Source organism: Schistocerca americana, chromosome 3 (genome assembly GCF_021461395.2).
Source record: "Schistocerca americana isolate TAMUIC-IGC-003095 chromosome 3, iqSchAmer2.1, whole genome shotgun sequence".
NCBI classification, from domain to species: Eukaryota; Metazoa; Arthropoda; class Insecta; order Orthoptera; family Acrididae; genus Schistocerca; species Schistocerca americana.
In genome coordinates this window covers 209,556,642-209,572,546 of record NC_060121.1, presented here as the reverse complement: position 1 = coordinate 209,572,546, position 15,905 = coordinate 209,556,642, and the positions used below count along the sequence as shown (strand labels likewise).

General features: G+C 37.6%; 1 protein-coding gene across 1 annotated transcript in view; it reads right to left on the bottom strand.

Annotated features, from left to right (window-relative positions):
- Positions 1-15,905, bottom strand: part of LOC124605713 (probable helicase with zinc finger domain) — a 150,562-nt gene that overhangs the window by 108,831 nt on the left and 25,826 nt on the right. Inside the window, exons 3-4 of the mRNA XM_047137586.1 lie at positions 9,222-9,419; positions 8,485-9,037 (exon numbers count right to left, since the gene is read on the bottom strand). Of these exons, the coding sequence (XP_046993542.1) occupies positions 8,485-9,037; positions 9,222-9,419 (751 nt within the window). The remainder of the gene's footprint in view (positions 1-8,484; positions 9,038-9,221; positions 9,420-15,905) is intronic.

The window sequence follows — 15,905 nt, the reverse complement described above, 5'->3', positions numbered from 1 at the left end:
GATAGAGTAAAGCTAGGTACATTGCAAATTAGTGAAGTTCGGTGCCAGGAGGAACAGGACTTTGGGTCAGGTGAATACAGGGTCATTAATACAAAATCAAATAGGGGTAATGCAGGAGTATGTTTCATAATGAGTAAAAAGATAGGAATGCGGATAAGGTATTACGGACAGCACAGTGAACACAGTATTGCAGCCAAGATAGACATGAAGCCCACATCCACCATGGTAGTCCTAGTTTATATGACAACTAGCTCCACAGATGAGGAGGAGATTGAGAAAATGTATGTTGGGACAAAAGAAATTATTTAGACAGTTAAGGGAGCTAAAAATTTAATAGTCAAGAGGGACTGGAATTCGATAGCAGGAAAAAGAAGAGAAGAAAAAGCAGTAGGTGAAAATGGACTGGGCAAAAGGTGTGAAAGAGGAAGCCACCTGGTGGAATTTTGCATGGAGCATAATTTAATCATAGCAAACACTTGCTTTAAGACTCACGAGAGAAGGCTGTATATGTGGAAGACACCTGGAGACACCAGAAGGTATTAAGATTGATTATATTATAGCAAAACATAGATTTTGGAACCAGGTTTTAAATTGTAAGACATTTCCTGGGGCAGATGTGGACCATAATTTATTAGTTATGAACTGCAGATTAAAACTGAAGAAATTGCAAAAAGGCAGAAATTTAAGGAGATGGGACCTGGAAAAAATTGGAAGAACCAGAGGTTGTAGAGGGTTTCAGAGGGAGCACTGGGGAACAATTGGCAAGAACAGAGGAAAGAAATACGGTAGAAGAAGAATTTTATAGTTGACAGTGCAATCACAAACCCTGAAGAATTTTATTCACCAAGAATGGGTAGCTTTGAAAGGTGAAATAGTGAAGGAACCAGACGATCTAGTAGGTAAAAAGACGAGTTCTAGTAGAAATCCTTGGGAGCAGAAATCCTTGGGTAACACAAGAGATATTGAATTTAGTCGATGAAAGGAGAAAATATAAAAATGCAATAAATGAAGTGGGTGAAAGGGAATACAAATGTCTAAAAAATGAAATCGACAGGAAGTGCAAATTGGCTAAGCAGGAACGGCTAGAGGGCAAATGTTATGATGTAGAAGCATATATTACAAGGGGCAAGGTACATACTGCCTACAGGAAAATTAAAGACAGTTTCAGAGAAAAGAGAACCACCTGTACGACTAGCAAGAGCTCATATGGGAAACCAGTCCGAAGCAAAGAAGGGAAAGCAGTATATATATATATATATATATATATATATATATATATATATATACACACACACACACAAGGGCGATGTACTTGAACGCAATATTATGGAAATGGAAGAGGGCATAGAGGAAGAAGGATATGAAACTGCATGAAGAATTTGACAAATCACTGAAAGACTTCAGTCGAAACAAGGTCGCAGGAGTAGACAAAAATCGTTAGAGCTACTGATAGCCTTGGGAGAGCCAGCCATGACAAAACTAGTGAGCAAGATGCACGAGATACGTGAAATACCCTCAGACTTCAAGAAGAATATAATAATCCCAATTCCAAAGAAAGCAGGTGCTGACAGGTGTGAAAATTATTGAACTATCAGTTTAATAAGTCACAGCTGCAAAATACTATCATGAATCCTTTACAAAAGAATGGAAAAGCGTAGAAGCCGACCTCAGGGAAGACCAGTTTGGATTCCAGAGAAATGTAGGAACACACGAGGCAGCACTGACCCTCCAACTTCTCATAGAAGATAGGTTAAGGAAAGGCAAACCTACGTTTATAGCACCTGTAGACTTAGAGAAAGCTTTTGACACTGTTGTCTGGAACACTCTCCTTCAAATTCTCAGGGTGGCAGAGCTAAAATACAGGGAACAAAAGGCTATTTATAATTCATACAGAAACCAGATGACAGCTGTAAGAGTCGAAGGGCACAAAAGGGAAGTAGTGGCTGAGAAGCGAGTGAGACAGGGTTGTAGCATATCCTCGATATTATTCAATCTGTATACTGAGCAAGCTGTAAACAAAACAAAAGAAATATTTGGATTAGGAATTAAGGTCGAGGGAGAAGAAATAAAAACTTTGAAGTTTGCCAATGAGATTGTAATTCTGTCAGAGACAGCAAAGGACTTGGAAGAGCAGCTGAATGGAATGAATAGTATCTTGAAACGAGGATATAAGATAAACATCAACAAGAGCAAAATGAGGATAATGAAATGTAGTTGAATTAAATCAGGTGATGCTGAAGGAATTCGGTTAGGAAATGAGACTCTTAAAGTAGTAAATGAGTTTTGTTATTTGGGAAGCAAAATAAAGGATGACGTTTGAAATAGAGAGGATATAAAAGGTAGACTGGCAGCGGCAAGAAAAGTGTTTCTGAAGAAGAGAAATTTGTTAACATTGAGTATAGATTGTAGTGTCAGGAAGTCCTTTCTGAAAGTATTTGTATGGAGTGTTGCCATCACTAGTTTCTGACTGTCACTCCTACTCCAGCAATGGTATGTATCAACCAGCAATTTATCTATAGAAGAGTGGTTGCCTGTGTTCATTTTCTACATGTTGCTTCTATTTGAATTTTATGTAACTATATTAAAATAGAATATAAATACAAACACAACAAACATGAAAATATGACAAGACAATCAAACAAATAAGCCAATGCTTCATATTTCAGTAGTTTTTTTTTAATGTTGCTATCATGGACTGTGGTCCGAAGATTAGTCTGATGTATCTCCACACTAGATTATCCTGTGCAAACCTCTTCATCTCCAAATATTTCTTGCAGCTTATATCCATTTGAACTTGCTTACTGTATATGTCCTTGGCTCCCCCTCTACAATTTTTACCTCTCACACTCCCATTCAATACCACACTGACAATTCCTCAGAATATGTCCTATCAGCCAATTCAGTCTTTTGGTCACATTGTGGCATACATATCTTTGTTCTCCAATCTGATTCAATAATTCCTCATTAGTTACACAACCTATCATTTAATCTTCAGGGTTCTTCTATAACACCACATTTCAAAAGCTTCTGTTCTCCTTTTGTATGAATGGCTTATCGCCCATATATCACTTCTGTACAACGGTATACTCCAGGCAAATATCTACAGAAAAAACTTCCTAACACTTAAATTTATATTCGATATTAACAAGTTCTTTTTTTTCAGAAATACCTTCCTTGCTATGCCCAGTTTCCATTTAATATTATCACTTACAAAGTGTAGGTGTGGTATTATAAGGTCATAAGAGGATACCCTGTTAGATGTCAGCCAGGTGAGGGCAAAAACTGTGAGTGATCTGCCTGTTTCTACTCTACTAATAAAAACACCTTCTCATGTGTGTTTCCAGAAAATGGAATCTGAAGTTCCACAACAATATGTTTAGCCTCCAATGCCACAAAACAGAGAGAGGGAGAGGGAGGGAGGGAGGGAGGGAGGGAGGGAGGGAGGGGGAGAGAGAGAGAGAGAGAGAGAGAGAGAGAGAGAGAGAGAGAGAGAGAAGAGGGGCAGGTGGAGGAGGATTTGTTAGTTCTCCCAAGAAGAGCTTTGCCTGGAACCTTTGCTGTTAATCATCATTTATGATGTGCCTACTCCTGCTCTATTTGGAAAATTCTGATCTATCTTCATACAGGTTCTCTGTGTATGTCAAAAGAAAGATCTGTTATGTAATCTAATCTATTCATATGATGAAAAACTTCTCATTATGGAGACCAAGTAAACTGCAGCAAAATCGTAATTTCTGCAGTCTATGTCCGTATTTAGAAAACAACACTAATAGTTTTATTGCAATGATGTTATACCTATAACCTGTCACTGTCTTATACATACAAACAATGGGAAGTTTTCAAGAATTTATCCATTACATTCAACTGATCTTCCAAGTTCTTTCCTATATCTGATAGAAATGCAGTGCCTCAGTGTACAGACTGAATAACATGGGAGATAGGCCACAACTCTGTCTCACTCGCTTCTCTACTACTGCCTCACTTTCACATTCCTCAGCTCTACAGCTGTACCCTGTACAAGTTGTAGATAACATTTTACTCCTCTATTTTATTCAGACTACCTTTAGAATTTTGAACAGTGTACTCCAGTCATCACTGTCAAAAGTTTTCTCTGAATATACAGACATAGCTATACCTTTTTTCATCGTATGTTTCAAAATAAGTCTTAGGTTCAGTATTGATTCGCATGTTCCTACATTTCTGTGGAACCCAAACAGATCTTTCACAAGGACTTTGTAAATAATTCATGTCAGTATTTTGTAACCACGACTTTTTAAATGGATAGTTCAGTTAATATTCGCACCGATCAGTATGCACCTACTTCAGAATTAGTATTATTATATTCTTCCTGAAGTCTGGTTTGCCAGTCTTTGATAGAAATACTATGTCAACAGCAAACCTTATAGTTTTTATTTCTTCCTCTTCTTTGATACATACCACGTGGGATACTTTTGTCATAACTGGTGCTCCCAAGGATCTCAAGAGTTCTGAGGGAATGTAGTTTGCTGCAGGTGCCTAGTTTTGACTTATGTCTTTCAGTGCTCTGTTAAATTATTTTTGCGATATTAGTTCTCCCATCTCTTCATTTACTTCCTCTTCTCTAATACTGTCTTCAAGTTCATTTCCCTTGCATAGATCCTCTAAACATTTCTGCCATCTTTCAGCCTTCTCTTTTTGGCTTACAAGGGAAACTCCCCACTGAAACCCCCTTAGATTTAGTGGTAAGATGGCCCAGAGGATAGTCCGTCAAAAACTGAACACAGATCAAGCATGAGAACAGGAAGAAATTGTACTAAACTGTGAAAAAAAGCAAAATGGAAACAGTGAATGGTCCAAGAACAAGAAATGCAATAAAGAGCAACCTTCGATAGCAATGACGTCATGAGTAAGTGATGGTGTTGGAATGCCTAACGGGCGAGCCACATTCAAAGCTCCCTCGTGGGATTTATTTTTTATTTTTTATTTCTCACAACATTATGAACTGTCTGTCCGCTCACTGCAATGTTTGCTCTTTTTTTGTAGTCTTGGCAGTTGTCATACTATACACCAGTTATAGAATATGAGTCATGTGGTAAGAATACATTACCATCACAAGTAAGCTTGGTGAATAGTGAGAGCAGGTGAGACACCACATAGACGTCTCACAGAAATGAAAACAACACATAAACAGGTGTGAACTATGTTAAAAACAAAGGAATTCAAGAGTTGAGACTTCCAAAACAGAATGCAGCTTTAAAAATGTTAAAAATGTGTGTTTTGATAGAGCACATAGAAACTATGTGATTGTGAAACTGTTGCATTCATCTGTTGCAGCTTATGTGACAAACTATTATGTTTTAACTTAACAAATGACAAAGCGTTGGTATGTTGATAGACACAATAAAAAACACAAACACACACACCAATATTCAAGCTATTCGCAATCCCTGGTTGCTTCATCAGGAAAGAGGGAAGGAGAGGGAAAGACGAAAGGATGTGGGTTTTAAGGGAGAGGGTAAGGAGTCATTCCAGTCCCGGGAGCAGAAAGACTTACCTTAGGGGGGGAAAATTACAGGTAAACACTCGCAAACACACACACACACACACACACACACACACACACACACACACACACATTGGAATGTTTCCCTCTATTATAAACTATTATGTTTTCATCATTTCCTTGGGAGTGATCACATTCACATGAACACCTACAGTGGGCAAGGAGCCATATCTCACTCACCAGTCATACAAATTAGGTGTGTCGATAAGAGATTCCTATCATATGATACACGTACTGTCACTAGTGCCATGTATGACACACTAGACGTGTTTTTCAGTGGAGGATTCAGTTGACTTATTGCTATGTCATAAAACATTTGCAGTTCCCATTCTAAAGCTACTTCCTTTCGGCTGCTAATAGAATAGTTGTGCAGAATCAACTGTCATAGGTCCCTACCTGACACCTCGCTGTTGCGAACTGTCATTACAACATGACACAGGCACAAATCTTCTTTTTTTTTTTAAAAAGGAGGGGGAGGGAGGGAGGGAGGGAGGGAGGGAGGGAGGGAGAGAGAGAGAGAGAGAGAGAGAGAGAGAGAGAGAGAGAGAGAGAGAGTGCTAAGGAGGTTTGAACACAGCTCCCCCATTTGGCAGCCCAACACCGTAACCACTTAACCAGAACACCATTTCTCTTAGGAACTGTTCTATCTTGCACTTATTGTTCTCGGACCATTTCTATTTTGCCTTTCTTCTTCTTCTTCTTCTTCTTCTTCACAGTCCAGTAGACATTCTTCCTGTTTTCATGTTTGATCTGTGTTCAGTTTTTGACAGGCTGTCCACTGGGCCCTCTTACCACGAACACTGAGGCAGCTGTGACGAGTTTATCTTGTTAGTACTGGCTTGCTATCTGACCTCTTGATATTCATACAGCTCCTTCTCTTTTCTCCAGAGATTTCAAGCAGGCTTCTACACCTTTGTATTTCTCCTTTAGATATGCCTGCTTTGCCATTTTGCACTTTCTGTCGGTCTCATTTCCTTGAGGCATCTGTATTCCTTTGTGCCTGCTTCATCTGCAATACTTTTTTGTATTTTCTCATTTTGTCAATTATATTCAGTGTCTCTTGCATAGCTCAATGATTTCTCTGGGTCTTTTGTTCTTGCCAGTGCCCCATCAACATTACATTTTTATCTCACTTAATGATCTGTATGATTTCATTTATCTCATCACACATTTTTCTTCAATCTTTGTCATCCAAAGGCCTTATATACAACTGACACACAGAGCTTACTGCTTATAATTTGTATTACTGTGGTGGATTTTTGGCTTTGTATTTATCTTTACTATGAAAATGTGTTCACTATGATGTTCATAGTACTACATACACATTTCTATTTTCTTATTTGTTATTAGTCCCAATCCTACATTTCTCTGATTTAGTGTTGATAACCCAGTACTCAACGGCGAGAATTCCTATTCTACCTGCCACTGCACTTCATTAATTCAACTTACATAAACTTCAATCTATCCATTTCTCTTTTCAAATTCTCTAATTTACCTAACCAAGTACAAGTTTCTAATATTCCACACCACAATCTGTAAAATCACAGAGTTTATCTCATCTGATGACAATATTCTTCTGAGTAGTCCCAACAATGAGACTAACTGATCAGCATTTGTAAAATAACTGCCAGGAGCTCTCAAGTAGTAGCTTGTATAGGCAGCAGAAAACATGCCAGGAAACAGATCATCTTTTGCATATTTGGTGCCTCAAACTGCAATGGCTCTGAGTATTATGGGACTTAACATCTGAGGTCATCAGTCCCCTAGAACTTAGAACTACTTAAACCTAACTAACGTAAGGACATCACACACATCCATGCCCGAGGCAGGATTCGAACCTGCGACTGTAGCAGTCGCATGGTTCCAGACTGTAGTGCCTAGAACCGCTCGGCCAGGCCACATAGGCTGCAAAACACTAGAAATACTCTATGTACAACAACACTTTTCTGCATACTGTAGATGTATTGGGGTAGGGGTGGGGGGTGGGGGGGGGGTGCCTTTTGTCTTCCACAAATATGGTATCCCATGGTATTCTGAGCTGGTAGGGTTAAGCTATACAAATGGTAAAGCACTCTAAACTGAAAATTTTGAAATAAGGAACAAGCTGATGGAATTTCGGACATGCATTTCATGTATGGTGCACAAGGATGAAATATCAACACACTTTTTTTACATGCAGGAGTCATCCTAATAGGAAGAAATATATCACATTGAAATGGAACTTATAAGAAACTTGGTCATTTAAGCTACACAGAGCTGGCCAAGATTCTCAATACCCAGCTTTTCAAACAGTAGAAATCTGAGGAGCTGGTGTTGGATTGTGTGGGAGAAGATTCTTCAATAGGCATCCATTAACTTCCCATGAAGTTCACAGTTTGAAGAACACTGTATGGAGATTACTGGTGGAACAGAAATTACATCTTTATCATAAACAATGTGTGTAGGTAATTAGGCGAATTGATTTTAAACCTCGAGTTCAGTTCTGTCAATGAATTATGTTGTAATTCAAACACTGAGAGTAGGGTAGCACTACAAAGTGTTACTAAGTGTTCAAGTTTTTCTACAGTGTGCTAGTTGTTTATGTCAAACAGAAATTTATCATTCATGTCAGACCATTAGTTCCTTAACTCACAGTACTCAGTTTAAGATTCTTTGCCATTTGTGTAATTTTCATCTTGAAGGTTTGGAAAACTGCTTATCTACTCTCAGCTGCAATGTAGAGCCATTCCATTCCTTTCGTACATTAAAAAGAAAAACCCCTACGCAAAAATAACTGATATTTTTTTATAAAAATATCTAACACTAATATCATGCTTCTAAGACCTGCCAAGATCTAGATTTCAACAACAGCTCACCAGTATATTAGGTGGTTTCAAAGCAGCACAATGTATTTAAAATATTCTAATACAGAATCCTTTTTAAAATTAGTACTGACGACAAACCTGCTCATAGCGTGCCATTTCCTCGACACACAGCAGTTCATGCATGCGTGCTCTGTAATTGTTTCGTGTTAACTTCTTTTCCGTTAATGTTGACTGTGTTATAGTGAACGTATCAGCCCGGGGGCTAGGATATGCGCTCAATAAATCTCGTTCACGCTCACCATCATCAGAAGGAACACTGTCTCCATCATCATGTTCATCATTATTATTTCCTGATGGATGTTCAAATTTTATTATCGTGGAATTGCTGGAATCCCAGCGCTCTGCAGACTTCAGTACAATTTCGTGTCGTACTTCACGTACTCTATCAACATCCGTTACTGGTACAACATCAACACACAGATGGCGCACCAACACTGGCTCACCCCCTAGGTCAAATACAACAGACTGCCGAAATGTGCCATAAATATCAGTGGCAAACGCAATAATGATACTATGTTCCAGCTGTTGAAAATCACTGTTGTCTGGCAAAGGCCCTGCCGTCCATTCTTGATCATTTGTGGGTACCCACTCCCCAACTTGCTTCCCATCTCTTTCCTTAGTTGAAATATTCCTGAAAATAAATAAAAAGCACACTTTATGAAAGAAAATGTCATATTAATAAATGAACAATGCCTTGCACATTTCCTAGTAAAGCACTAAAAATTTTCTGCATAATAAAATCAACTGCTTCATATGAGACTATCTAGGATTTTTTCATACATAGCTACTGTTTTAAGTACACTTGAGACACCAACCTGATGGAGAAATGATTTCGGTGGGCATCTTGCAGCAGGGCAATGACATGGAGCCTTTGGTTTGTGTGGAGCACAAATTTCCACTCTTTATGACTAACTTTTGATGAAATAGTTGTGATAAGATCTGCTGAACAACTATCTTCCACTCCTTCCAACTTTTCCCGCATAACTTTCTCAGGGCTTGGCGCTTGTATCCACCTGAAACAGTAGTAACATTTTCTACGTAAGTGATAATCACATATGTACTGCAACACACCTTCAGAAATTTTGTATATTTGATTAGTTAATTAAGAAAAGTAAAAATTGAAGAATTTCATGTTACTTACAAAACTTTCAATATATCCTTCATAGTACAATGTAAATAATTACGACAAAACAGCCGAAACGGTCATATGCACAGACATCAGCAACATATTTTTTTAGACTAATTAAAGCTTAAATACAAATAAATTAAGATATTAAAACACATGGTGGTGATGTCAGGCACGTTAGTGATGACCAGCAGATTTTTCAGAGCAAGACACAACTGATGAGCAGAAAACACTTAGTATTGTACACAGTCACTTCAGCTATAGTTATTAGAGCTTTACAATGAAAACATCCACAAAGCACCAAGCATTTAAATGCTAAGGCTGTTTCAAATTGGTAAGAGGAAAATTAGTAGATGCAATCAAAAATACCTATTTGCTCTTCACTACGCATTTAGAGGACCATTTAAGGGGGAGGAGATTATGATTTCATTGACAACAGGTAATTAGAGACTCAGCACAAACTTGAATTAGAGAAGGATGGTGAATGAAAGTGGCTGTGCGCTTTCAAAGGAACCATCCCAGCATTTGCCTTAAGCAATTTAGGGAAATAATGGAAAACCTAAATCAGGATGGCCGGACACAGATTTGAACTGTCATCCTCCCAAAATGCAACCCCAGCATGCTAACCACTGCACTACCATGGTTGGTGAGGGCCATTCAAGAATTCAAATGAAAGTATAGCAGGATCATTCTGAATCTACATCTTGTCACAAGGAATTATGAAATAAATAAATGTAACCCGATGGAAAGGCACTCCCGAAATGCGTAGTGAAAAACAATTAAAAAGTTATAAGCAAAAATTGTTATTTGATGTAAACCTAAGAAGCCAAGGAATAAATAAAACATCAAACACATTCTCTGTAGGGGAATGTAGCACACCTGAAAGGAAACAAAAGACTATGGTTGTGAATGAAAAGCAGATAACTGTCATGCACACAAGTATCTGTGGATCTTGACTTTTTGAAGACCACTGTAGAAGATAAGACTGACTTACGTGACTGAGATACGAAAAATTTAGGAAATAAAAAGAACATTTGTTGTTACTCATTACTAATGGTACAACATATACTACACAGTTTTAACAAAGATCTGATTTAGTTACGGAGAAATGTCTACAAACTGATGTATCTAGCACCACAAGGAATTCCTGATGTATTAGGAACAAATAGTAAAACATAATGAAGTTGTGGCAAAAGCACTGAAGTTGATGGATCTATGCAGAAAATGATTGGAAGCAGGAAGTAATTGGCAGCATCCTAGTGAGTTCTATTTGAATATGTACGGTTATATTCTGCGTGACATTTATTTATAGATCTTTTTCTGTTCTTGCTTTGTTCGTCTTATTTCAACTCACCCAGGCACTAACTGCAATAGAAAATGCAACCTTCTAGTGCTTCCACTGTTTTCCATTGCCAGGAAAGTCATCAGATGATTGAAGAGGGATAATGCTATGATAGAAAAACAACTGAACACTTTTAACATTTGCTGCATCACCATCACATTTTTAATATTCTCGATGCTTCTCACTATCACTGACAGCCTCAGTTACAACCCATTTTTAAATTGTATTTATATAAAGTTTTGTAACTTAGAGCAAAGTTCGTAGGAGAAAATAATCACCAACCCACTAAATCTCTCTTATGTATCGCTACAAAAAGCCACAGTGTATTACTGTTACTTCTCATTTCTTCATATCCACAATGGGCATTTATCATTACACCAAACTGATTCGTAGCAGACAAAGGCTTGATTCTGAAGCAGCACTCTCCTGAGATCATAACAAATGAAATGGTCATCCAAAAGCGCTCTACAATTGCATTTTTTTTTTTTTGTGCCCTAAAATGCTAACAATTACTGTGATCCTATTACAGTATCCCAAATTTCATCCAAGCAAGTTCCGAGTTCCTCAATGACACAGAAGCCTTTGATATAAAGATGATCTTTACCAAATAAGAGCTCAAAATAATCAAATATACATCTGCCATACTCAGTATGACTAATTGTAACATACTGCATAGTGATGGTTTAATATTAAGGTTCTGTTTATGTTGGTCCACTGGTTTGTAACAAATTGCTAAACAAAGCTGATCCTGTTTCTAAAAGTTATGCACATTAATTTCAAAAATTCCATACTGTAAGTATGGACAGTAAATGAAACAAAGAAGTGATTCACACTGATATTTGCAAGAATAAGACTCACAACCATTCTCGTTTGTTATGAGTCACTGCTATTCTTGTTGAGATGTATGATTTCCACACTCTCTCAGTATCTGCAAACAATCTACGAACAAGGTGCACTTGTTTAATCGTACCTAATAGCCGTGGTTATTCAACCACAAAAATTTAGTCTGAAACTAATAGTGATACCACTAACATAGCCTTTGTTCTTTCAGTTTATCTGCTATCTTATACCTTTAACACTGCTGTGCATTCCATAATTCTGTTTTCATTTCCAAATGTATGTTTGAGAAAATACTTTAGAATTTGTATATTTTCAACTGACAATTCTGATAGCAATCAAACTGTTGTCACCTTTATAACTTTTTATGCAATTGATATGCTTCATTACGAAATACCATTTTTTGATGTGAAAAAGACTACTAATCATTTGTCATGTTCCAGAGCTGGATTCTTTTACTGAAACATGACACTACCTCAAAAATTATCAGAGAAACACAACATTCTTTCTTGTTCTTTTAGTTTCCCGAGGCTCAGTGTTGTCATTCTTAGTCAATTTGTTTATTTTCTTTAGGCTATCATGACAATCCATGTAATAAAAATTGTATTCCTCCATAGTAAAACTGCAAGAATGCCGCCTGAGCACAAACTTAGGGGTTTTCAACTTCTTGTGATATGTTGGATATCTTGGTAGTACTGTTTACAGGTGCATCTACCTCAGTGAAATATTTTAAAGGTGCGTCACTTTTTTGTTGTTGCATCTGTAGCATTAACTATTTTTGTTTTATGTTTATGTGCTTGTCTTCTCTAACAACTCCTTCAAGTAAATCAACACTGTCAAATACCAAGTGCGAATCAAATAAAAACCAAAATGATAATATTATTTTACATGTTCTCTGCTGTACATAAATGGCAGAAAGCAGTACCTTTTTCATCATAATTTCCATCACATTCAATGCAAGTTTGCAAATACTAATAAAGTGCTTGAGATCCCACAGGAAAAAAGTGCACTTGCACTTCACATGGCATACTTCCTTTTCAGAACGGAACTCCTTGCCACCCAGCCCTTCTTAGAGTGGTCCAAAACTATGGAAATTGATTGGGGAAGAGTTTCGCAAGTAAGGTTTACACAGAAGCCACACCAAATACAAGTAATATGATCATCACAATATTTGCACTGGCCATATTGGGCAATGGATAAAAGTCCACATTGTTTACTTTGATTGCAAGCCAAAGAAAAATTTTCAGAAGGTGCAAGTGTGAAGCACTAGAGACAGGAGTCCCTTACAACACATACTGTTCCTCAGTTATGCTTTCTTTGCCCAAATTAAGCTCAGCATAACTTCTCTTGCTGGTGGTTGAGTTCAGAACGTCTTTGTTTTGGTTGGCATGCAACAGCGTCATTCTTTATTTGCTCTTTTCACTACTGATTAGTGGTAGAGCACCCAGGTTTTGTTCTCAAGGTACACAGCACCTTTTCCTAATTGACAAAGATGATCATGTGTTCAGGAATGAACTTGTCAGTGATTCTGTACAACAGCTCCTATTGAACGCCAATCCTGCAGAGACTTGTGAGACTGTAGCACATCAAAAACCATATGCTATGCTGAGCCATGACTAACGCTTACAGTTGCTGCCATGTGACACAGTGTCAGCCAGTGGCTTTCAATCATAAAGACTTTAACCCTCGAGTGGGCATGCCTGGGTCCAGAGTGCACCAACCACAAATAAAGTGGTTTTGGACATTTTCATTGTTGTTTCACAATTGCAAGCCAATATTCCTTCATTATTTCTTCAGCTAAAACAAAATTGTGTTATTGCACAAAGTGAGCAGCAGTAACAGAAAATACAAAATGAGCTAGATGAGGAAAAAATTTACAGTCTGTGCAAGAAAATGACCCAGATTACGAGCTAGGAGCACAATTCCACAATAGGCAGTTTTCTGCGAGATAATTAGTAATCAAATAAGTGGTTGGCTCAGATCTGATGCAATTGCACTATTTAATGGTTCAAGTGGGTCATTACTGCCTCAGTAACACCTGTCTGTGTGGCAACAGAGTGATGTAATGAAAGTTTATTTCATTATTGTTAAACACGACAATGCTTTGGCTCATATTATGTAACTTTATTTTAACATTGTTTAATTAAACTAAGTTTAAACTGTGATTCTGCTTGCACATGTCTACCTTGGCAGCCTAAAGCCAACTACTCTTTACATGTGTACAGAGAGCTGCACACCTGCTCGAGGGTTAAAAGTTGCAATGATTTCCGGAATTACAGTACAATATGCTATCCCGATCAGGAGTCTCAGCCGTGGATGTCTCATAATTTGTGAACATCTAAGTCTATAGATAGGCTTGCAGCTGTAACAATCATGCATCAACATACTGGAGTTTGACGTGTTATTTTAACAAAGTTTTTTTATCCATGTGTTTATTTATTTTGTCATTTATTACATACCTGACACTGATGCACACTGTCGTGACAGATTATAGTAAAGAATAACACAAATGTGGTATGTATTAGCATGAGATATAAACAAATACAGTGGAACCTGCCGTCAGACTCAAAAACACAAATTTGAGAAAAATGCGGCAATCAAGGAAAATATTAAAACCCCTCAAAATATAAGAAAAAACACATGTAATAGGCATATATGATTAAAAATCACAATAATTTCCAACAATTTGTATAAAATCTCTGTAAGTGAAGGAAATTAAATGCACTATAATACAACACTTATACAATAATTTGTGGTAATGAATTTCATCAGTTCTTAAAAAATCACAGATGTGTGACAGCAAGTACAAAGTCATCAAAAAATTTAAACTGGTATCTGAGTTAATGGTAATCAAGCTATTTTTGGACATGCTATGACCACAAATTATAAGTTCAAAACACGCATTTTTTGAGACATCACCCTTTGTGCTCACCCAGAAAAAAGCAAAAACTGATGAATGTGTAGAATTAAACCAAAAACCTCACAGCAGCTAAGTGGTTAAACTATAACTGTGAACATCTGCTTAATGACATACTTTATTATCACCACTGCTTTTATTGCTTAATGCTTCTCTTATGAGCTGCACTTCATATGCTCACCACCATTAAAGTGTTATTTTAGGCTTGACGAGAGAAACAGAGACATGAAAAAATGAGTTTACTTCCCCAACTGACATTACAACCTTATTAGAAGTCGCCTCAATGAATTTTTCTACACCGTGTAAAATGTAAATTTGAAAGAAAGTTCAGGTGCCACAGTTTTGCTTCATGCCCTCTATCTCTGCTGCCAATCTTTATGATCTGCAGGGTGTGGTGTGAAACGAACAGGAAAGTCTTTAAAATGTACTATCGCAAAACCCTTGTTCTATTTGCATATGACATCTCCATCATAGCACATCATCATCTGCACAAAAAGTATATTTTCGGCACTTCACAAAATGCTTTCACCCCTACCTTCACTCCCATTGTTGAAGGGCCACTCCCCGTCCACACATCCAGTTGGCAAGTATGCTGTGGTGACTGCACTGGCTATTGAGTGACTTAACAATTCACCAGCCAATAAGAGTTCACTAGACGGAAATGGGCGACATTTCCTCAGTTATAACTGAGCATATTCTTTGAGACTCAGGGTTTGAATTTAAACGATTGACACTGTTGCTGAACACACTACATCAGAATTAAATGCAAAAAGATAAGACCAAGTTACAGGTGGCACAAGAAAAGGTGGTGGCTGCCCCCTTCATCACGTATTGGCTCGGTCTGGAACACTTTGCATAGATTGTCTTTTTTTTCCATTACCGCTGCAACCAAGCAGTAGTTGTATCATAATTGCGTGGTGAAGTTAAGTATTGCAAGTTCTATTGGCAACACCGATCATAGATTAATGCAACATTTCCTCTCTCACGACCCCACCCTCACAATGGCCTAAAATATTCCCATAACTCCATAACAACCAATGGTGTGAACCATCTGTCTTTTGAGCCACTTGTAACTCGTTCAGTCACATCAAACATCAGTAGCAAGAAAACAGGACAAGGTCAAGCAAGAAGTTAGAACTGAGGTAAACTGTACTAGAAAGAAATGTAAAATCAGGGAATTTTTAGCACTGATCTTATGGGTTTTTCAAAGGGGCTACATGTTTATGGTGTAGAATCACGAACATAAAATCATAGAACTTAAAATCAAAGTTCACTGT